The sequence below is a fragment of the Mustela putorius genome, unplaced genomic scaffold (assembly GCF_011764305.1).
Source record: "Mustela putorius furo isolate JIRA1106 unplaced genomic scaffold, ASM1176430v1.1 tig00000196_pilon_pilon_pilon, whole genome shotgun sequence".
NCBI classification, from domain to species: domain Eukaryota; kingdom Metazoa; phylum Chordata; class Mammalia; order Carnivora; family Mustelidae; genus Mustela; species Mustela putorius.
Genome location: NW_025421310.1, coordinates 4,923,154 through 4,946,865, shown reverse-complemented (window position 1 = coordinate 4,946,865; position 23,712 = coordinate 4,923,154). Strand labels below are relative to the sequence as shown.

The following is a 23,712-nucleotide window of genomic DNA, read 5'->3' as shown; positions in this document are numbered from 1 at the left end:
CTGTACAGAGGAGGCAGACAGTAGCGGCCTGTGCGTGCCTCTACTGGGTCCCTTTACCGGGGCCCGCCCTCCCCGCAGCATCTCTAAGCACAGCAGGGCGCCGGGCCTGGCGGCTCTGGCTCCCTGTGGGGGTTTGCAGCTGGACACCCCCCCCCCCAGCCACCCCCTCCTCCTCAGGCCTCCGCTGCGGCCAGCCCCCTCCCTGCCCCCGCTCCTGTCCCCTGCTGCCTCCTCGGCAGGCAGTCTCTCTTCCTTCTGGCAGAGCGTCCAGCCACTGCCTGCTCCTCCCCGGTCCAGGGCGCCTCTGGCAGGCGCTTCCCTCCCTCTCTCCCTCTCTCCTTCCCTCCCTCCGGTGGCCGCAGCCTCCTCCCCTCTCCTGCTCAAGTCCCCTTTCACCCCGTCCCTGCCCTGGAGTCTGCAAACATGAGGGTCTTGGCCTGCCTTATCGGTGAGTGACCCCTTCTCCATGGGGACTCAGGGACCTCTGACCCCTGAGCTCATACACTTAAGCGACTCAGACTTCCGGGGCCCTGTCTCGAGTGCTTGGGATGAATGACATCTGGTTGTCCTTGCCTGATCCCCCCAAGGGACCCAGCCTCTGGACACGCATCTCACCCTCTGAAGACCCCAGGGACTACTCCCCCTGCAACTGGCCCTGACCTTGGGGGGGGTCACTCCCATTTGACATTAACCAGGCCCCTGGGGGAGCACAAAGGGCCTGGCTCCTAGTCCTGACCCAAGGCATGTGGGGCCCCGCCCGTCTCAGGGACCTGAGTCTTGCCCAGCCCTCTGTCCAGAGTCCTGCCTCCCAGCAGGGGTTTCTGGTTCAGAGGAGTGCGGATTTTGTGTGTGTGTGTGTGTGTGTGTGTGGCGTGTGCTCGCACTTGCTTGGGTATTTAAAACCAGGAGAAAGCACCCCCATGGGGCCTGTCCTCACTCTACCCCACCCCTCCAACCTCCCTTCCAGCGGCTCTGATGGGGATCCAGGCTGTTGGTAAGTGGCCCTGAGCACCTCTGTCTGGCCTTGTCCAACTCCAACCCACCTGGTCCAGTCTCCCCCTCCAGGGGAACCCCAGCAGCCCTGCGGGCAACTATGACCTTGGACATTGCTTCCTCCAGAACCGCTGGTGACCAACCCCCCATTTATCATGGGGGTCACCTCTCTCCTGAGAACCCAGGAGTTGGGACCCCCACCAGTGGCCAGGGTGGCTGGCCTCACCCACACCCTGCAGGCAAGCCCCTGGCCCTGCCATTCCCGGGGACCGGGCCTCCCAGGTGTCCCAGCCTTTCCTCTGTCCCCTCAGAGCGGCTGCGTCTGGCTGACGGCCCCCATGGGTGTGCCGGCCGCCTGGAGGTCTGGCACAGCGGCCGCTGGGGGACCGTGTGCGACGATGGATGGGACCTGCGGGACGCCGCTGTGGCCTGCCGGGAGCTGGGCTGCGGGGGTGCACTGGCCGCCCCTGGAGGTGCCTTTTTCGGGGAGGGCTCGGGGCCTGTGTGGCTGAGTGAGCTGGCCTGCCGGGGCAGCGAGGGACAGCTGGGGCTCTGTCCCCACCGCGGCTGGAAGGCCCACATTTGCTCCCATGAGGAGGACGCGGGCGTCGTTTGTGCAGGTGAGAGGTCTTGGAGCCTCCGTCGGGGGGCACTCCTACAGACATGACCCCAGGGACTCAGAGGGTCTGGACTTCCAGGTGTCCCCACCCCTCCGAAAACTGGGTGTCTCCCTGCGGTACTCCCAACTGACTATTGCCTGAGGTGTCCCCATGCCGGCCTTGGTCAGGGCCGCCCAGCCAAGCTCCTGTGCTCTCCTTCCCTCAGGTCAGCGAGTGGCCAACTCCAGGGACGGGGAGGATCCGCCTTCCATCCTGGAGGGGGACCTCTGGCCAGGGCTGTCTGGGGAGCTGAGCCCTGGCTCTCAGGAGCCTCCCGTGACCCATGGTGAGCCCACTCTGGCCGTGCATCCAGCTGGGAGGGAGAGGGCGGGGCCTTCCGCACTGATATGTCCCGGGGACAGACAATGCAGGGGCTTCACCCCCTCAAGGGGCCCCCTGCCGCACCCTCAGGGACTCCCAGGCAGCACGGTATGGCCTGGTGGGAGGATCCGCAGCGACCAACCACAGTCTCTCGCAGCCCCCCGCCAAGCTGGGACCCCACAGAACAACTCCAGGAAGAAGAGCCTGAAGCCAGTCAAGCAGCCCAAATCCACCAGGGCCCCCATGCTAACGGCTGGAGCTCCCCGACAGGGTATGTTCTCTGCATACCTCCCTGTCACAGTTCTGGCCTGGCCTGGACTGACCTGGGGACCTCTGGGTGGCCTCCTCCTAGCTGGTACCTGGGAGGGCTCCGGCATGCACCAGATCCCTCGGGGCCTCAGTCGGGCCAGACTCCCATGCCCCGCCCCTCCGGTCAGGGGCCCCAAGCAGCTCCTGCCCCAGACACCTAGCTCCTTCTGGGACCCCAGCACTCTTAAAGGCCCAGCAGGCAGGTGGATCTCGGACCACTGCTCCCTCTGGGGCTCAGTTTTCCCAGTTGGAAAATGAAGGGTGTTTGAATCTGCTTTTCCCAAACTGCCCGGCATGAGACTCACCACCCCCTCCCTCCCTGCCCATCCCCCCACAGAGCGGCTGCGCCTCGTCTCAGGCCCCCACGGGTGCTCCGGGCGCCTGGAGGTGTGGCACGGCGGCCGCTGGGGGACTGTGTGCGACGACGGATGGGACCTGCGGGACGCTGCTGTCGCCTGCCGGGAGCTGGGCTGCGGGAGCGCACTAGCCGCCCCCGGAGGCGCCAGATTTGGCCCAGGCTCGGGGCCTGTGTGGATGGATGACGTGGGGTGTGGAGGCGGGGAGCAGGCTCTGCGGGACTGTCCCCGGAGCCCCTGGGGTCGGAGCAACTGTGACCACAGCGAGGACGCAGGGCTGGTCTGCACTGGTATGCCCCCGCCCGCACCACCCACCCCCTGCACCCCATCTGCTGCACTTGCTCTCTCTAGGGCTCTCCTCTGTCCTCCCTCTATCCTCATTCTCCCTCTTCCCTCCCTCCCCCTGCATCCTCTCCCCATTCCTTTCCTCCCTTCCTCACCCCTCCCTCCTCAGTTCTCCCCCCTTCCTTCCCTTCCTTCCTCCTCCCTCCCTCCTTCCTTTCCTCCCTCCTCTTTCCCCCCAGCCTCTCCCATCCCTCCCTCCTACCTCTCTACTTCCCTCTCTGCCACTCTCCCTTCTTCCTCAGTTCTCCCCCTTCTCCATTCCCTCCCTCCTGCTTTCCTCCTTTCCTCCCCCTCTCCCTTTCCTCTCTCCACCCAGTTCTCTCCCCTCTTCCTTCCTTCTCTCCTTCCCCCCTTCTCTCCCCCTCCCCCAATACCATTTGAACCCCATCCACTCCAGGCAGGGACAGCTTGAGACCCAGTCCTCACTCTCATGGACTCACAGCGGGTCTGCTGCAGGACCCGACAGGCACAGGGTGACGGCCGCCCAGAGTGGTGGGGTGGGAAAGCACAGGGGCTGCAGGTAGACAGTGGGTGCCCACCAGAGCAGGGAGGCAGGGGGTGGACAGTGCTTCCGCGGGCTGATGTGAACGGGAAGAGGAAGAGGACATTATCCTGAGTCCTGCTCTGTGCTAAGCAGTGTGCTGGGTACCTCCCGGCTGTGTCTGAGCCTCACCACCACGTGGATACCCTCTGGGGTGGGTGCTCTCATCCTGTCTTCCCAGATGTGGAAATGAGGTTTGGAGAAGGACCCCAAATGACCCAGGTTATGGACTCAGCCCCAGACTCAGAACTTGACCAGCCATGTCTATCCCGCTGCAGACAGAGCTGCTGTGCGGGCGGGAGTCTAAAGCCTGGAGTGGTGGGGACGGAGGCCACCCATGGGGGTTGGGGCCCTGAGCAGTGGGCTGGGACTGTGCTGTGCAGGATGGACAGCCTGGAGAGGCAGAAGCAGGTTCTCCAGAGACCAGATTGGGAGGTAAGTGGAGGCCCCAGGGAAGGCTAAGTGGCTGGGGAAAAGAAGTGAAGGCTACTGAGGTGTCTGGGGAAGCTTGGAGCCTTACTGACACCTTAATCCCCAGAGCAGTCCTGTAAGGCAGCTCCTCATGTCTGACCCCTCCCCGCTCAGTTCTTTTCTTCAGAGCACTGATGGGGGTGGGGGTGATGTACCCCCCAAACTAGGGGGTAGAAAGATGGACTCTGTACTACCCAGTGGTGACCCCAGTCTTACCCAGAGAGACCCAACAGAAATGTACCCTAAAGCCAGCAAGAGGTTAGTCCGCAGACTAGGGGTTCTTTGCAGAGGGTGGGGTGTGATCTCCCCCCACCCCCAACTCCTCCCAGGGGACACTGGGCAAAGTCAGTCACACTGTGGATGTCCCTCACATGTGGGGATGGAGCCCAGGGACACTGTGGACATCCTACAGTCACAGCTTGGCCCCACACAATCCCCTGATGTTGGTGATGCTGAGGTCAAGAAGCCTGCCGTACAGGACTGGGGTAGGCAGCCGGCATATGGGGTGAGGGCCAGTGTCCCCAGGGCTTGCTTCTGCACAAACGGGGCACTGGGAGGTGGACAGACAATTGCTGGACTCCCGGTGAGTGACTTCCCATCCTGGAGCCTTTTCCCCATCGGCAAACGGAAGGTGGGGCGTCTCCTGTTCCCCTGAATACTGCTGCATGGGCCGGAAGCCCAGCCCTGGAGAGCTCAGCTTCTGCGCACGCACGTGGCTGCCTGCCCTCCGAGCTCACACCACTCACCCACTGCAGTCTCCCGTCTGTCTGTTCCCCTCCCTTTCCCCACGTCCAGGCCCAGCTCCCCGGCTGCGTCTAGCTGATGGACCCCACGGGTGTGCGGGCCGCCTGGAGGTGTGGCACAGCGGCCGCTGGGGGACGGTGTGTGATGATGCCTGGGACTTGCGGGATGCCACTGTGGCCTGCCGGGAGCTGGGCTGCGGGGGCGCGCTGGCCGCCCCTGGGGGTGCCTTCTTCGGGGAAGGGGCTGGACCCATCCTCCTGGATGACCTTCGATGCCGGGGTAACGAGACAGCCCTGCGATTCTGCCCCACACGGCCCTGGGGCCAGCATGACTGTCACCACCGGGAGGACGCCGGGGCCGTGTGTGATGGTGAGGAGGACACAGGGAGAGGCTGGGGGTGTGGGAGCCTCAAGTGGAGGCACAGGAAGTGGGGGGCTCGTGGGGCATTGGCATGCTCACCCGACGCACCCCTCTCTCCTGTTCTGATGCATGGACCCTCACTCTGAATCTGTGGTCCTGGGATCACCCATGGTGGTGATTGGCTCTTCCCTGCCCCAGGTATGCCTCTGGGGTATGTCCCCCCCACGGCCCCAGCAGCAGACAGCAACCGCTCTTCGTCCCAGGAGGCAGTGTCCAGGCCCTCGGCCCCCACAGGGAGCCTGTCCCTAGGCACAGCAGACATCCTACCTCCTCCTGCCTCCCCCACTGTCCCTCAGGAGACTGGACCGGAAGCTGGTGAGTCCGTTCTGCTCCCTGAGAAAACAGGGTCTTACTGACTGCCTCCTCCCCCAGAGTCAGTGCTCCACCCCCCCCCAACCCCTGCCCTTTCTCTCTGCTCATAAGTTCTCATTGGGGGAAAGACAAGGATGGTGAATGGAACAGAGCCCTGTGCCCTCAAGGTTCTGTGCTTGGTTGAATGCCCTGCCGTGTTACTCAGGTGTGGTGAAGCCAGCAGATCAGGACGGGACTGCCCTTGGAAAGATATTGGGTTTCTAGAAACAGGGGCCAGGCAGGGAAGGAGCAGCATGGGCCAGGAGGCAGGGGCAGTGAGGGGAACACACAGCTAGAGCCTTGACCGTGGCTGCCGCTGCTGCTGCTGCTTCTTCTTCTTTTTTTAAAAAATATTTGACAGAGAGAGGGAGTGGGACAGGGAGAAGCGGGCTCCCTATTGAGCAGAGAGCCTGATGTGGGGTTTGATCCCAGGACCCTGGGATCATGACCTAAGCCAAAGGCAGATGCTTAACCAACTGAGCCACCCAGGCGCCCCTTGACCATGGCTTCTGTGGGAAGGGGCGGGCAAGGCCGAGTAAGCAAGCTCAGGGTCAGCTTGCTTGGATGGTTTCCAAGAGCTGTGGGGCACCAGGGCTGCCCCTGGTTGTGGGGCACCAGGCCACGTGGACAGTGGACCAGAGTGTGAGCAGGTGGGGGTGGTGGGCTCTGGATTGGCTGGTGTGCAGACAGGAGGCCGCTCTGCTGGCTTCCTGTCTCTTGATTTAGGTAGCCCTCCAGGGGTGGTCCCTTCAGGGTCAGCAAGGCCCTGAGAGACCAAAGCGTCAGAACAGACTGTAGGGCACCCGAGTGGCTTAGTTGGTTGGGTGACTGCCTTTGGCTTGGGTTGTGATCCTGGGGTCTCAGAATTGAGTCCTGCATCAGGCTCCCTGCTCACCGGGGGGTCTGCTTCTCCCTCTGACCCTCTCCCTTTCATGCTCCCCCCACCATAATCAAATGAAAGAAAGAGAGAGAGAGAGAGAAAGACAGACAGACACACAGACAATAAAAAGGCCTGGTTAGCACAACTGACTCCTCCAGGATGGGAAACGCATTCTTGCTGGAGGCCACTTCCCCCTTTTCCTGAGTCACTCAGCGCTCACGGGCTTGTGTGTGATCAGCGCTGTTGCAGGCATGCTCCTTGTCTCCATCAGGGGACACTCCTGGCCACGGGGCCCTGAGTGCAACATGCTGTCCGTGTTACAGAGGAGGCCACATGGCTAAGACATAGGTGAAGGCAGAGCGTCCCAGAGCCCACGTCCTCTGTTTGGTTCGTTGTGGTCAACTATACGCAATGTAACATTGACCGCTTCGTCTGTTTTTAAGCATGAGTTCAGTGGCATGAAACCCATTCATGAGGTCGGGCAGCCACCACCATCCAGCTGTGGGACTTTGTCACCATCCCAGACACCCCAGACGGATTACACGTGGGCTCCCCATCCCCCTGGCCCAACCCAGGCACCCACCCTTCTACTGTCTCTATAAACTAGACTCCTCCAGGGGCCGGGTGCAGATGGGACCCTACAGTACTTGTGCTGATGTCCTCTGGCTTCACCCACGGGGCAGGTCACGGAATTCCCTCCCTAAGAAAGGCTGAATCCTATTCCATTTCGTGCGCAGGCCTCACTCCGCTATCCCTCCATGCAGGGATGCACAGTCAGGCTGTGTCCATCCTTGGACTGCTGTGAACAGTGCCAGGACCCTGTCTGAGTAGCCATCCTCCATTTACCGGCAGTAAAGCCCAAGCAGTGGGATTTCTGGATCATACAGGGATTCCGTGTCCCGTTTATCGAGGAACCCAGACTATGCCAGACTCTATCCCTGTGCCTGCCACCAGGATGGACGGATATGGGGAAGCCCAGATGAACAGAAGGCTGGATGAATGCAAGGCAGGCAGAGGGACGGACAGCTGGACAGTTTCCTGTCTAAGTCTTTGGGTCTCTTCCACCCTAGGGTCCCCCCAGCTGCGCCTGGTGGCAGGACCCAGCAGGTGTTCGGGCCGGCTGGAGGTGTGGCACAATGGACTCTGGGGGACGGTGTGTGATGACAGCTGGGACCTGCAGGACTCAGCCGTGGTCTGCCGGGAGCTGGGCTGTGGCAGAGCTCGGCAGCAGGACCCTGCGGCTGGCCGCTTTGGCTGGGGGGCTGGCCCCATCTGGCTGGATGACGTGGGGTGCTTGGGGACCGAGGCCTCACTCTCAGAATGCCCCGCTTCGCCCTGGGGGAAGCACAACTGTGCTCACAATGAAGATGTTGGAATCTCCTGCACTGGTAAGGAGGTCCTGACCACCTGCTGGCTCCTGGAGGGCTTCCTGGAAAAAGGAATGGGAACTAACATCTGCACTAACATCTTCTGAGTGCATGTCTTCCTAAGCCCCCTGCCCAGGCTGGCTGTTCCCACACATGTGACCACACTCACGCCTCACAATAAGTACAAGCTGGTGGGTGTTATGCTCATTTTACTGAGGAAGCTGAGGCACAGAGAGGTTCAGTAACTTGTCCAAGGTCACACAGCAACTAAGTGGCACAGTTGGGATTCTTTCTGCTCCTCCTGTTTATGCTCCCCAAGATAAAGGAAGTGAGGACAGGGATGTTGGGAGCTGGAGAGAGGCCAAGGTGAGGGCCAGCTGCAGTATACACAAGCTTTGTTGTGTCTGTCATTTGCTAACGTTTACGAGTGCCAGACACTGAGCTGGGTGCTGGGGTGTCAGATAGAAGGAGCCCAGTCCTGGCCTTTGGGATGCTCACAGCTCACTGACATAAAGGTGCACCCACACATCTCTGCAAACCTGTGCAACACGGTATCATTCAGAAGGCCCCAAGACAACCCTCAGGTTCTATAATCTTCTAGAAGGACTCCCAAAAAATCAGAAAAGCCGTCATAAAAACCAGTTGAGGGCAGAGGCGCAGGGGCTGATGCAGGAGAGGTCTGCAGGGAGCCCCCAGCCTTCCTCCCTGAGGAGCCATGCAGAGACCACTTAGCTCTCCCAGCAGGGGCAAGTGACCACACACGTGCAGTACTGCCCAGCAGAGACGTCCCCCCAGCCTCGGGTGCAGAGTTTTTGCAGGAGCTTGGCTACGACCTCTGGCTGCCTGCCCACTGGCTGCCCGTGAGTCACAGTATTGGTACTGACTCTCTGGGTAGCCCCATGAGCCAGGGGCCAGACATTTCCTTGGGCAGAGGTGACACTTTACTGCACACACGTGCTAATCTAATCAGAGAAATGTCACAAGGGCTGTGGCCCACACAATGGCGTCACAGAAGCTAAGGCCCTTTCCCTCTCCTCCCGAGGTCACAAGAGCCACAGAAGGGTTTTCAGCTGGGGAATGACCCGCCAGACCTGGTACCACTCTGGTAACTGGTGAGAGCTGGACAAGGAGAAAGGGAGACTGTCAGAAGTTATGGGAAGTGACACCGTGGGTGGCCAGTGGACAGGTTGATGTGGGAAGGGCAGAGAGGGTCAGGCATGTCCCAACTGGAAAAGCCAAGGAGCAGGGGATGGTGTGTCTGGCCAGCAGGTTTGTATCCCCAGAGTCTGGCACAGTGCCTGGGTGATAGAATATGCTGGATAAATGTTGGAGACATGCAGGAGTGAATGAATAAAGAACAAAGAGATGAGGGAGAAGGGGGGATCCAAAAGATTACCTTGTCATTATGGTGTCTGCCACCTTCCATGTCCTCTCCTCCCAACTTCCAGACACTCCTGGCCTGGACTCCATCTCAGACCCCTTCAGCTGGAGCTGGATCCCTGGCCTGGGTAGAGATCCGGATGCCTGGCTCCCTGGGGAGCTGACAACCAAGCCCCCAGCAAAGCTGACCCCCAGTGTTACCGAGAAAACCACCACCAAAGCCCCAGGGAAAAACCCCAAGGGTACTAAGAAGTGGGTGACCAAAAATGCAAGGAGACTGACCACTCAGCCCCCCGTGATTCCAACCACTAAACACTCCAGGGTCCTGGGCACCCAGAGGCCACCTGAACTGACCTCACAGACCACCACGACCCTGACCACTGAGGCCTCCCGAAGAACAGTTTCTGAGTCTACCGCCAGGTTGAGCACTGAAGCCCCCCACAGGATGACCTCACATACTACTGCAACACGGACTCCCCGGGCCCCCCGAGAACGGACTGCCAAGACCGTGGCAACACCGACCACTCAAAGCCCCCGAGAAATAACCTCTGAGGCCACAGTGGAGCAAATCCCTCTGGCCTCCACGGAGCCATCCACTGAGACCCCAACACAAGGTTCTCCAGACTCTTCCAAAGACCCAGCCCCCTCCCCCACTGGGAGCACCGCTAGGGGATCAGGTGAGTGGGGGGAACATGAAGAGGTGAGGCTGACCCCTGTTGACCCCTCCTGACTTGGGGTCTTCTACCAGCAGGCCCGTTCCGGGTGCGTCTGGCCGATGGGCCCAACCGGTGTGCTGGCCGGCTGGAAGTGTGGCATGCTGGGCGCTGGGGGACAGTGTGCGATGACAGCTGGGACCTGCGGGACAGTACCGTGGCCTGCTGGGAGCTGGGCTGTGGAAGGGTCCGGTCCCGAGTGGGCAAAACCCACTACGGCCCCGGGACCGGTCCCATCTGGCTGGATGACGTGGGCTGCAAGGGAATCGAGGCCTCCCTGAGTGACTGCCCTGCTGGGGCGTGGGGCCAGCACAACTGTGACCACGAGGAAGACGTGGGGCTCACCTGCACTGGTACTGGGAATGGGGTGGGGCACCCAGAGTCACTCCAGAAGGTTCTGGAAGGGTATCTGGAGCAGCAGCAAGGACCTGAGGCAGGGAGGGACTCAACCCATGTCCCACTTTCTCCCAAGGCCACGCCGATGAGGATGATTATCCCCCCTGGACGTGGGATCCCACCTCTGGAGAGGACCTGGCCAAGCTGACCACCACCGCTGGGGTACCTGGACACACGCTCTCCTGGGGCACCACCAAGAGCCCAGGCGCCCCCTCTCCGGCGACAAGGCGTCTTCCGGACACAGGTGAGGTGTAAGGCCAGGGTGCAGATGGGGCCACATCGACCTGTGTGCTCCTCCCAGCCGGGCTTCCGAGAGACCCTGGAGCTGGCCTGGGTGTCGGAGATCCTGGACAGGTTCTCCACGGCTCCAGAGGCCCAAAACGTTCCTTCCCTAGGCTCCTCTCCAGAGCCTTTAAGAGGAGACCCCCGTGTGTCTCTGAGAATCAGACCAGGCTCAGCAGGGCCCAAGCCCACAGTCCTCCAGCAAACCAGCCATGACACCTGAGGCTGGGCCCCTCCATCCAGAGCCCGGAGACCTCCCAGAGGGCCGAAGTCACCACGTCATCCCCCAGCCCCCTAGAGCTTGTCCCTGCGGCTCGAGTGTCCTTCCACCCCTGCGACCACACCCGGAGCCTGTGCACCCCAGCCCCCGTGCTTTCCCAGCGCATGCTGCTCAGGTGGTTTCCCCGCAGCATCTCCCAGGCCCTGTGGCCCTGCGCATGTGCATTGCTTCCCCGTGGGGGTCCCCGTGTCCCTGCACGTGCGCAGTGTCCTTCCAAGCTTCCCTGTGGCGTCTGTCTAGCCCCGCATCCCTGCGCGTGAGCGCGTGCTCTACGGGCTTCGCAGGCTCTACGGACCTTGCGTCCCTGCGCATGTGCCTGTGCATTTGTGCACACGTCCGCGGCCCTTGGTCCTCTCCCGCGCAGCCCGCTGGCTCTCTTCCACTGGCCCACTCCGCGTCTCTGTCGCACTGCTGTTCTCATGGTCCACTTGTCTGTCACCGTCACTCTCATGTGCTCGCATCCAGTGCACACGTTCCTGTTCTCCCCCTGCCGACGCCTCTACCCTCCGTGTTCTTGCTCTCTCTGCCACCGACCATCCACCGCCTGCCCTGCTGCTGTCTGCCTGCCCCCCGCCCGGCCACTTGCGCCTCCGGCCGCCCCTCTGTGCCCACGCGCGGACTCCACCTTCTGCTCACCAATGGCTCCTCCTGCCCCGGCCCTGCCTGTTTCACTCCACCCAGCCTTGTGCCCCCGCTTCACCCTCCCGCTGCCCTCTCCCTTCTCCGGGTGGTCTCCCACCCTCCGAAGGTCCCCCTTCTGCCTGTCGCCCTGCGCCCCTCTGCTAGTCTTTCACTGAGCGACTCGTCGCCTCAGGAACCGGGCGTCCCGCCCCGCGGGCATTTTCCCGCCTTTTGCTGGCGCTCCGCACGCACGCGCGGCCCTCGGGGAATGGGCCCAATCCGCCTCACGGCTTGTGACGTCACAGGGCGCTGCGCCTCCTGATTGGCCGGCTGACCCACGCCCGCGGCAATAAAAGCAGGGGGTGGGGCGGGAGGCGCTTACTGCGCTTTCAGAGCGGTGACTTGTCTGCGAGGTTGGGCCGGTGGTGAGGGGGAGACGGAGAGGAAGGGCGGGCCGAGGGGCAGCCGCGCGTTAGGGCGAGGGATCGGAGTTGTGAGGTCGGGCTTGTCCTGCCCGGCGGTCCGAGGTGCTGCTCCTGGGTGCCGGGCGGCCGGGGTCCTAGAGCCTTTGTTCTAGAACTGCAGCGGGGCGCAGACCCCTGGCTATCCTCTAGCGCCCCCTCGTGGCAGAGACGGTCAGATGCGGGGCCCGGAGCGCCTACTGGGGTGCGGGGCGAGGGGAGTAGTCGGTGACATGAGCTCGGAGCGGCGTCGCGAGCCGCGCCTGGGAAAAGTCGGGGTAGTCCCAGGTCCAGTGATAAGGAGGCCAGATGGCGAATGGGAGGAAGGACAGAAGCGCCTTCCTCCCCCCTCACTGCGAGGTGACCCTGGGAAAGAGGGACGCGCCTCTCTGAGCCTGCTTCTTCCTGTGGGAAACAGCCCCGCACAGCTCCCTCGGTGCGGGGTGCACGCGATTCCGGCGCCCGGGAGACCTGGGCCCTGCGGCGAACGCCCGGGCTGCGGCGGGGGCAAATCTGCCTCAGCGGAAACTCAAAAGCTGCTGCTAAGGCCCGTCTTCGTGATTCCACACACATTTCGCTCTTCAGACTGGGAGAGATGACGGAGTTACTGAGCTAACGATCAGCGACTTGCTTAGTCCAGCTCTCGGGGGTGTTCCGGGGTTAGAACTAGCGGGCGACCTCGGGTCCTGATCCCAAGAACAAAATGTGTGTGAAACCGTTTAAAACCTCGGAACGCTGGTGGCGAGGCTGGTTTAGCGAGAATGTGGCCGCTGCAGGATCCCAGGGAAGCCATTGTTTCTTGTAGGGCGATGCCGAAGGGCCTCGCCGAGGACATGGCATTACCCAACAGAAGACACCAGGAGGAAGGGAGTTCTCCGGGGCGCAGAGGCCGGGGTTAAAGGGCATTGCCCGCCGGACACTGCCCTCTCCCTGGACCCTTGGCTCCATCCGGCCTTTACCGTGACATAACCGCCCGGTACTGCCTTGCAGCAGTGCAGGCTCACTTTGCAGTCCCCTGGGTCAGAAGTCCAGCAGGGATGTGTTCCTTCCCAAGGCTCTAGAACAAAATCTGTTCTCTACCTTTTCCGGCTTCTCGAGGTCCCCACATTCCTTGCTCGTGGCCCCTTCCTCCCTGTTCAGAGCTGGCAATGCTGCACCTCTCTGACCTTCCTTCTATCTTCATGTCTTCCTCTGTCCTAATTTTAAGGATTTGTGTGATTGGATTGGGCCTACCTGGATTGATGCAGGATAATCTCTTCCTCTCAAGGTCTGCACCTTTAATCACAACTGCAATATCCCTTTGCCACATAAGGTAACCTATTCAGAGGTCCTCGGGACTAGGGTACAGGCGTCTTTGGGGGAGCATGGTTCCCCCACTGGTCTACCACCAAATCGTGCTGTAGAGACTCCGTGAAGACTTACACGCTTGTTGAATGAATGTAACAGCCGAAGCTAGAAGCTTAAAAGGTTGAATTTCACTTTCCAGTTCATTGAAGCAGTATTTCTTGAGGCTTCTCAGAATTTGGAGACATAGACATTTACATGCCTGTCGCCTCCAGTTCATTGAAGCAGTATTTCTTGAGGCTTCTCAGAATTTGGAGACATAGACATTTACATACCTGTCGCCTGCTGTGCGGCATGCATGAATACTAACCCCTGAGAACACAGCGGTGAGCAAGGGAAAGGGAGGCTGAGATTTGCAATTTAGAATAGGATGGCCAAGAGATGCCTTACGGAGAAAGTGCCCTTTAAGTGATGACCTTTAGGAGGAGAGGGAGAAAGCCATGCAAATATCTGGTTGGAGAATGTTTTATACAGAGGGAACAGTGCATGCAAGGGCTTTGAGGTAGAATCGTGCTTAGCTGGTTGAAGAAATGGCCTCAAGGTCAGCGGGGCTGAAATGGAGTGGTCGATGGGAATGATGGCAGGAGATGAGATCTGCAATGGGGACCCTGGAGGGAGCTAAGGGTGCATTCCAGACGGAGGGAGCAGTGCATGCAAAGGCCCTCTGGTGAGACCTTGAGAGAATGGCAAGGATGCTAGCATGACCGAAACACAGTAAGCCAGGTAGTGTGAGAGTGATAGGAGAGGGCTAGACTCTGAGTTTTATTCTCTATGCAGTGAGAAGCCCTTGGTGGGGCATTTTGAGCTAGGAAGGACACGGTCATGAGTGCATTTTCAGCAGTCACTCAGGATGCTGCATGGGAAATGGATGGAGGAGCCAGAGTGCATACAGGGAGATGGAGAGGTCTCTGGAAAGGTGACACTGGTCTCTGCCAGGGTAGCAGTGGAGACTAAGAAGTGGATTGTGTAAGCTATATTCTGGGAGTTGAGCTGATGGATTCGAGTGAGGGGTTGGGTGGGGTGTGAGAAGAGGGAAGTGGGAGATGGGGACCCACCTTTTACTGGATCAGGGAACACTGCTGCTGGATCCACAGGATCCACAGTGGGAATATTAGATCTATTGGTGATGTGTTTGACACACCCAGGTGCAGACATTAGATACACCATCCTGGAGCTCTGCGGAGTGCCTGGGCTGAAGATATACATTTACAGAGTGGAATGTGAGGCTGTGGGAATGGATGAGGCTGTGCAGACAGCTAGCCGTGTCTCATGGGCCTCCCATACCCAGCTTGGAAGGTGGGATGACTCATGGATTTGGGCTGTTGTTGTATGTTACGGCTGCATGAGGTCATGCAGAGGGGAGAGGATCCAAGAGTAAATGCAAGATTAAATTCAGAGGTTGGGTGATAATATTAACAATCATAGCTAGTTTTCACTGAATGTACCCCATGTGTCAGGAACCATCTACCAGCATCACATGGCTTAACTCACTTCCTCCCCCAAGGAACCTTATGAGATCAGTACAACACCTAACACCATCCTACAGATAAGGAAACAGGTACAAAGAGGGCTAGTACAGCAAACAGCAGAGCTTGGATTCTAACTCCAGGATTTACACTCTTAACTACGCTAGTCATGGACACAGGGAAGGAGTATATGACAGAATTAGCTCTGAAGAACACAGGAAGCATTATGCAGGCATGACTTTATTGAGGGGGGAAGGGGCTCACCAGGGGAGGAGTGGGGTAAAACTCAGTAGATTTGCACCTCAAGGGAAAGAGGTCTCCATTAAGGACCAGGTAGACCTGTGTGGGTCTGAAGCCTAACACTGCTCTTTGGCTGTGTGACTTTGGGAAAGTTCCTTGCCTTCTCTGGGCTTTAGTTCGGTCATCTGTAGCAAAACAGCAGCTTCGGCAGCCACCCTCTCCCCATGAGATTGCCAAAAATTAAAATGTCTGACAGTACAAAGGTTGTGGGGTAAAGGTGGGCATGCGAATCTGCGCCTCATTAGGAGGGCAGTTTAACAATGTCTAGGGAGACACCTCTACCTTCCACACCATAGTTATACAATTAGGTGTTGAGGAGTTCTCACTCCTGAGCCCAAGGTCACAGATCTAAGGAGTTCACTGCAGCTGTATTTGTAACAGCAAAACATTGGCCACAGCCATAGCCTACCTGCCTGTCAACAGGGCACAGACGAATGTTGGTACAACAGAATATTAAATGAAGGTTAAAAAGAAGGAGCTAGAGAGAGATGAATTGAATTCAAAGAATAAGCTTATCACATGCCAGGCTTTGCGACCCTATGGAGTAGATCATCATGGTACCCATTTTACAGGTGAGGAAACTGAGTCATGGAGTAGTTCAGTGACTTGCTCACCCAGCTAGGAAGGGCCATGCCCACATCCAAGCTATAAAACTACACAGTGTTATGTAGATGGGCAAATCTACAACTTAGGAAGCTAAAACATGGAGAAACAATATGGCCTCAGAGAGTCCTTTGGGGGAAGGGAGGTGATTGAGCCTCACAAGGGCTGTAACTCTGCAATGCTGCTGCTTAAATTTAAAATGCACATTGTAATGAAAAAAATCAAATTGACCCCACACTAATGGACGGGTGGCTATATATATATATATATATATATATATATATATATATATATATATTTTAAGATTCTATTTATTTGACATGGAGATCACAAGTAGGCAGAGAGGCAGGTGGAGAGAGAGGGGGAAGCAGGCTCCCCACCGAGCAGAGAGTCCGATGTGGGGCTGGATCCCAGGACCCTGAGATCATGATCTGAGCCGAAGGCAGAGGCTTAACCCACTGAGCCACCCAGGTGCCCCACAGGTGGCCAGATCTTAGAGCACAGTTCAAGAACACAGAGACCCAAGGAGTATGCCTGCAGTTGGTGGACTGACATTGTAACGGGGTTCAATTTGTGTTCTCAGTGGAGTTCTCCTAAAATCCAGCATCTTGAAAAGACATCTTCACCGCTAATGGGTTTTTTTCCCCTAAGCTTGTTTCCATTTTTGATTTTTTAACAATAGGGCTAATGGTTCTTAAAATTCCTAATGCGTATGACCATCAGGTAGGATTTCATAGTTTCCCTCTTAGAGTATGGGGACAGGCATGGGGAAGGTATTTAATTAAGAACGGTTAATAATAGGGAGATGGGACTGAGGTATTGGCAATGCCAGGCATCAAGGTGAAAATTGACCCATGTAATATATTAGCAGGTGACAGAGCCAGGGATTTCTGCAACTGGGACACCTAGCCGCAGAGCTCAAAGTGACCAGGACAAATGTGCCTAGTGTGTCAGACACCATCCTTCTGCTGGTTTCATGTGCAGAGTGGGAAAATGTCTATGGTGGAGAAGGGAATTCCAGGTGGGGGCAATAGCTCGGGCAAAAGCTCAGAGGTGCACCGAGGCTAGATGGGAACACCTCAAGGTTTGGGGTCCGGTGTGAGCAGCAAGCCTGTGGGGAAGGCGGCACGGTGAGGGGGTGTCAGAGAGGTGGGCAAGGGGCAGTGTGTGAAGGGAGGGGAGGAACATGGAGTTTCTGGTTTCCCAACATTGTGAATACACTCAAACCTACCAAACTGTACACATTAAGGCATGCGAATTATATCTCATCAAAGCTATTGTGTTTTTTAAATGATTTATTTACTTACCAGAGAGAGAGAGAGAAAGCATGCACATTTGCATGCAAGTGCAGGTGAGGGGCAGAGGGGGAAGGGGAGAACCTCTAGCAGACTCATTGGGCGTGGAGCCCCACGTAGGACTGGCTCGTCCAACCCTGAGATCGCAACGCGAGTTGAAATGAAGATTCAGACACTTAACCGACTGAGCCACCAAGGAGCCCGAAAAAGCTATTGTTAAAATAAGTTTTTTGATCCACCAAGCTAGAAGACTGAATTCAATCTTTCAATTCTCTCTATATAAAATGGTGTATTTTACATTATATTTTACATTATACTTATAAAATAGTTAATTTTTATATTACACAGCTGACCATTGAATAACACGGGGGTTAGGGGCACTGACCCCCATGCAGTCAAAAATCTACGCATAGATGAGAGAGTTTGACTCCCTCAGAACGTTACTAATAGCCTACTGTTGACAGGAAACCTTACTGATAACATAACAATTAACACATATCTGACCATTGAATTACATGGGGCGGGGGGGGAGGTTAGGGGCACTGACCCCCATGCAGTCAAAAATCTACATATAGATGAGAGAGTTTGACTCCCTCAGAACTTTACTAATAGTCTACTGTTGACAGGAAACCTTACTGATAACATAAACAATTAACACATATTTTGTATGTTATATATATTATACAGTGTATTTTTTATTTATTTGACAAATACAGATCACAAGTAGGCAGAGAGGCAGACAGAGATAGAGAGGAGGAAGCTGACTTCTTGCTGAGCAGAGAGCCTGATGCGGGGCTCCATCCCAGGACCCTGGGATCATGACCTGAGCCGAAGGCAGAGGCTTAACCCACTAAGTCACCCAGGCGCCCCAATATACACTGTATTTTTATAATAAAGTAAGCTAGAGAAAAAAGTTACTAAAATTTTAAGTACAGTATAGTATTGTACTGTATTTGTGGGAAAAATCCACATACAGGTGGTTCTGCATAATCTGTAGAGTTCGAGGGTCACTGGATATTATACATTTATATGTTACATAAAATTGTCATGTAGAGATTATCCAAGTGTATTCATCCAAAATACATAGTGAAAATGCTACAGAAATGTTCCTGGTTGTTCATTAATAAAGATATTATAGGTGTCCCCCTCCCCCCGAGGGAAAAATAAAGAATGAGTAGGGGCGGGACATCAGGACATTGAAATAAGAACTGTTCTTATTTTATAAGCTGGTTTAGTCCCAGTTTCTGCTCTTAGTAGTTCAGAGCATCTCGGCTGAGTCACCGGGGTGGCTGTGAGGTCAGGAAGGAGATTGTGGGGGGTGCAGGTGAGACAGGATAAGACCTGAGTTGGGGTCCAGGAGGAGCAGAGGGTCACAATAAAGGGAAACGAGATTCATTTCTCCCTATATCTCTCAAGGTAATGAGGACAGTTACGAGCCTTCCTGGACATGGGATACACCTTCTGGAGGGGCTCCGCCCGAGGGGACACCCACCGCAGGCAGACCTGGATCCACTCTTACCACTGCTACCACCCAGAGTCCAGGCCGTCCCTCTTCAGCTCCAAGGATCCGTGGAGACACAGGTGAGGCATGTAGCTGTGGCAACCGGGTTGTTTGTGTTGTGGGTAGAGAGATGGAATCCGAATTCCCCAGTGCTGACCCCACTCTCACCCCAGAGATCCAGCAGAAATATATCCTGGTACAAGGGGTTATTTTCTACGTCTGTGGCCCTCAACTGGGAGTAACTAGCAATATCTGAAGATGTTTGGGATTGTCATGACTAAGAGTGGGGAGGTTACTAGAACCTAATGGGTCAAGGCCACGGGTGTTGTTACATATCCTACTCTGTACAGAGCAGTCCCCCACAACAAAGAATCATCCAGCTCCAAATATCAACAATGCCCAGGTAGGGGAACTATAACCTATACTATGCAATTCACTCTGACAGATCAATGAAGAAATGACAGGAAGCCCTACAAGAGAATGGGTAACAGTTATGACCAGGCAATTCACAGAAGGGAAAGCCCAAATGGCCAACAAGTATATGTAGAAACATTCACACTCATGAAGAATTAGGGAAACTAAAGTTAAAGTGATGACAAGCATGGAGAAAATTTGGAAGATAGATAATATCAAGTGTGGGTGAAGATGTGGGAAAACGGACATCCCCACTGGATACAGGTATCTGATAAAGACAGTGAAATTAGGTATGATTGTACATTGTGACCCAGCAATCCTCTTCCTGTATTCCAGAGAAATTCTTTTTTTTTTTTTAAAGACTTTATTTATTTATTTGAGAGAGAGAGAGAGCATGAGAGAGGTCAGCTGGAGAAGCAACTCCATGCTGAGCAGGGAGCCCGATATGGGACTTGATCTGGGACTCCAGGATCATGACCTGAGCCGAAGGCAGTCGCTTAACCAACTGAGCCACCCAGGTGCCCCATGTATTCCAGAGAAATTCTTGAATAGGCTTCTATGGTCAAGCTGTATGAGGGTTTTCTTTGGAACACTGTGATATCAAGGAGTTGGAGGCAGGTTATGTGTCCAGCAGTGGGTAACGAGAAATGCAGTGGGTGCGTGCGGTGAAATCCCACGGGGAGCTAAAGCGAGTCGAGCTGCACACACCGGAGCACGGGGCAGTGTGAACAACTAAAGATGGAGAAAGCAGAGTGAGATTTCCAGCGATTTGCAAAAGCTAAAAAGCACAAACACAAAAATACATGTACGCTTATTACATTAACATATATACATATATGCCTTTTATATTTTATAAGGTATTGTGTAAGGACCTATCTTTAAGGACATGTGTCAAATACACTAATGGAGGTAGCTGTGGGGGGAAAGTGAGAGGGATGGAGAGCGGGAAAGAAAAAGGAGAAAAAAGAAGAGACATTGCCGGGCTGTTGATGACAATGTACAGAAGAGTATTATTAGTTTGGCTTTCTGAACCTTGGGTCTGAAAAATTAAAAATACCACTCTAGACATCTGAACCCCTACAATATTTAAGCAAGCTGTGATTCTTGAAATAATAACTAAATCAGTTAATAGTTACTGAACAGTACACCCAGGTGTTGGGGAATGTTCTAAGAACTTTATATATATTACCCCTTTAGCTCTCAGGCATCTGTAGGAACCCTATGATGTAGGTGCTATCATTACGCCCATTTCATAGATGTGAGAAACTGAGGTATGGACATCAATGAGTGTGACAGTATTAGTCACAAGAGTGCCTGTTACATGCGAGGCGCTGTCCTAAGTCTCTGCACACACAGGAGCTCCCTGCACCAGCACAGTTCTACAAGGGAGGTCCGTTGATCATCCACAAACTGAGATTCAAGGCAGTTAAATAACTTGTCCATGGTCACCTAGTTAGGAAGCGACAGATCTGGGGTTTAAGCACAGGCAGCATGACTGGAGGCCAACCCCCTTACTGAGCCACTTCTCTGACGCTGCAAACCAGTGGTAACAACAGGAGGCATGTCCAAAATCCTGCAGGAAACCTGGAATTCTCTAGAGCTGTATTGTTCAATATGCTAGCTATCAACACTGGTGGCTTTTTACTTTAAATGAATTAAAAATGTGAAAAAGGAGGGCAGTCCCCTTGGGTCCCCTCCCTCCTTGGGAGCTTTGTGTATTCACTTCGCTATCATTCAATAAACCTTGCTTTGCTGCCCACCAAAAATATATTTTTTAAAGATTTTAGTTATTTATTTTACAGAGATCACAAGCAGGCAGAGAGGCAGGCAGAGAGAGAGAAGGGGAAAGCAGGCTCCCTGCTGAGCAGAGGGCTTGATCCCAGGACCCTGAGATGATGACCTGAGCTGAAGACCGAGGCTTTAACGCACTGAGCTACCCAGGTGCCCCCCAAAATAATTTTTGTTGAAAAAAAAAAATTCCAACCCTTAGTTGGAATAGCCACACTTCAGATTAGGGTTGGCCATATGTTATCACACCCATCACTGGGAAAGTGATATTTAACGACCCAGACTCTGAATGCAAAGGACTTTGCTTCAAATCTTGTCCCCACAATTTGCAAACTGTATCTGTGCGACCCATGGCAAGTTACCTACCCTTTTGGCCTGACTCCCCTCATCTGCAAAAAGGGATAAAATTCTCATTTACCTGGAAGCTGAGCCAAGAAAGGGATAAGGCTTCTCATTCTACTCAGGCCCTAAATGTAAGGTGCCGCCAAAACACGCAGTTACCAAAGTAAATATCTTTATAGTTTTAAAAATCGAAATTAATGTAAAACATTTGCAATGAACTGAACATCAAAAATTTAACGAAAGGCAGAATCCCATCTACCTCACTTGACTTTCCCTAATCCTGGCCCAGTCAGATCCTGCTGGGCTAAAATTTGGACTCTTTTGTTCATAGAGGATCTTTTACAATAATTTTGTTTAAAAAGTGACATAAAAATCTTGACCACTGAGATTACGCTCAGAAGCCTCTTGCATCCCCCCTCACGCTTCTGCACCTTCCGGCATCTTCCCCATTCCTTCCCATTTGCTCCCTCATTCCTCCGCCCTTCAGCCCCTCCTGTATCCCCAGGTAAGCCGCCACAATCCCCACACTCCCGCGTTTTCCTTCCTGCTTTTGCAAGACCCTCCAGCCGCCCCCCCCCCCCCCCCCCCCCCCCCACGTTTCCGCTCCCTCCCACCTTCCACGGTACCCCTCCCCTCCCTGAGCTCCCTTGCCCGCCTAGGAGGACGCCAGGTGGCGTCTGGAGACATCACAGGTGGCGGGGAGGTGGGGCGCTGGGGCGGGGCAAAGTCTGCTGGGGAACCGTGACGTTGCAAGGCTCCGCGCCCTCCCGTTGGTCGGCTCCTCCCTGGAGAGGCGGGGCAGGCCAAGGGGGTGGGCGGGGCAAGCTGACCTCGACCATCTGTCTTTCCTCCTCCTCTAGGTTCCCTGAGGAAACTGTGGCCAGACCGTCGGCTGCAGCGTCCCACAGCGGCCAGGACAGCGCCCCCTGCCGCTTCCCCAGCTCCGTCAGCTTCACCAGAGCCCCCTGGCCCACCGGTGACCCTCGACTCTGTGCCTCGGCTCATTCCCGAGGCAGCTTCAAGGCGAGGGGTGACCTCTGACCCTCCTGACACTTCAACACCCAACCCAGACCTGGCCTCGCAGATGAACTCAGACCTCACTCTGACAACCCCTGGCCTCACTCTGTCCACCCCCGAGGGCGCTGTGACTCCAGCGCTTATACCTGATCTTTCACCCACCCCACCACCCACCTTGCCCAAAGAACTGACCTCTGACCCCTCTGCACCATCAGTGGTGACCCACCTTTCTTCTACCTCAGAGTTGACTCCAGAATCTGACACAACCCCAAACTTGGGCACAGCTCCATATGCCAACACATTTCCAGATCATTCCAAATCCCCAGACTCCTCCATAAACCCCCACCCTACTGGCACCCCTCATTCCACCTTGACCTCTCAACCCATGACCACGCCTCATTCCGCCACAACCCCACCACTCACTAGGACCCCACAACCCACCACACCCCCTCAACCCACCATATCCCTTCAACCCACCACATCTATTCAACCCACCACAACCCCTCATCCCACCATGACCCCTCAGTCCACTGCCTCTCCACCTACCACAACCCCTCACCCTATCACAAATCCTTACCCTGCCACAACCCCTCACCCCACCATGACCCTTCATTCTACCACCTCCACTCACCCCAGCATGACAGCTGACCCTACCTCAACCCCTATGATCACTACCAAGTCCATTCTAACTTCCTCAGGAACAGAACTGTTCTCTCCCACTCCAGCACCAACAGTCAAGTCTAGCCTACACCCCTGGTTGACTTCCACGGGGTCTTCTCATCTCTCTACATCCAAGATGTCAAGCCTAGCTCCTTTTCCAAACTCAGAGTCCAGCCACTCAAGGCCTTCTCCAGCTCCAAGCGTGGACACTCTGTCCACTGACGACTTCGAACCACCAAGAAGCCAGAGCCCCAAACCGAGCCCACCACCCCCACAGACCCCACACTCAGCCTCTGACCCCACAGTGACCTCTGACCTCCACCTGTCTTCCATGGCCCTACCCTTGGGTCAACCTTTCCCTGACCATCTCACCCCAAGGCCAACCCCTGGTCAGAGCCCAGACCCCCTTGGCCCATGTATGGCTCCAACACCACCTGTAAGGGTCATGGCTTGTGAGCCGCCTGCCCTGGTAGAGCTGGTGGCAGCTGTGAGGGAGGTGGGTGGCCAGCTGCAGAGGCTGACCCAGGTCCTGGAGAAGGAGCAGCAGCAGCGCCAAGCCCTGGGACTGGGGCTGACCCAGTTGGTGGAGGCCACCCGGAACCTAGGGCAACTGGGTGAGGTTGTAAAAAGACTGGCTGAGGGGGCCTGGCCCCCTAGTACCTCTGCACCAGCCACCACCACCCCAGAGGAGGAAGAAAGGCCTCTGAGGGGAGATGTGTGACCCCTATATGGGATTTGAGGGGGTAAGACACACCCAACCAAAAAATGAAAACCATAGTATCTAATTAAAAACAAGATATCAGTGACATTTGTGGGAATCTAGGGGAACTCCAGAGAGAGGGAATCCCAAGATTGGTCTTGAATTGTGTATCCCATAGGCACCTTGCAAGGCAATGATGTTTATGGTGATGGTGTTAGTGATAATGGGTGATGACCATGGTGGTCATGGTGATTATGGTAGTGAGAAGGAGGACAGTGAGCCTAATAGTGGCCATGATGACCATGGTGACGATGGCGATGGAAGTGATGTTGGCCATGACCACGGTGGTGGTGATGATGAAGGTGATCATGGGCGTGATTGTGATGATTGTA

General features: G+C 55.7%; 1 protein-coding gene across 4 annotated transcripts; it reads left to right on the top strand.

The window, feature by feature from the left end:
• The first annotated feature begins 182 nt into the window (after window positions 1–182).
• Window positions 183–23,426, top strand: SSC5D (scavenger receptor cysteine rich family member with 5 domains). 4 transcript variants are annotated; one of them, XM_004776997.3, is made up of 14 exons: window positions 183–448; window positions 968–994; window positions 1,305–1,613; window positions 1,819–1,938; window positions 2,131–2,244; window positions 2,620–2,928; window positions 4,791–5,108; window positions 5,298–5,474; window positions 7,461–7,778; window positions 9,206–9,814; window positions 9,889–10,203; window positions 10,323–10,490; window positions 18,315–18,479; window positions 21,804–23,426. In XM_004776997.3, exons 1-14 carry the CDS (start codon window positions 424–426, stop codon window positions 23,339–23,341), a joined length of 4,512 nt encoding a protein of 1,503 aa, XP_004777054.1. In that variant the 5' UTR covers window positions 183–423; the 3' UTR covers window positions 23,342–23,426. The 4 variants fall into 4 exon arrangements, with proteins under 4 accessions (XP_004777054.1, XP_004777053.1, XP_012903595.1 ...); XM_004776996.3 differs by having other exon boundaries at window positions 9,886–10,203; XM_013048141.2 differs by lacking the exon at window positions 9,889–10,203 and having other exon boundaries at window positions 185–448.
• The last annotated feature ends 286 nt before the right edge of the window (window positions 23,427–23,712 follow it).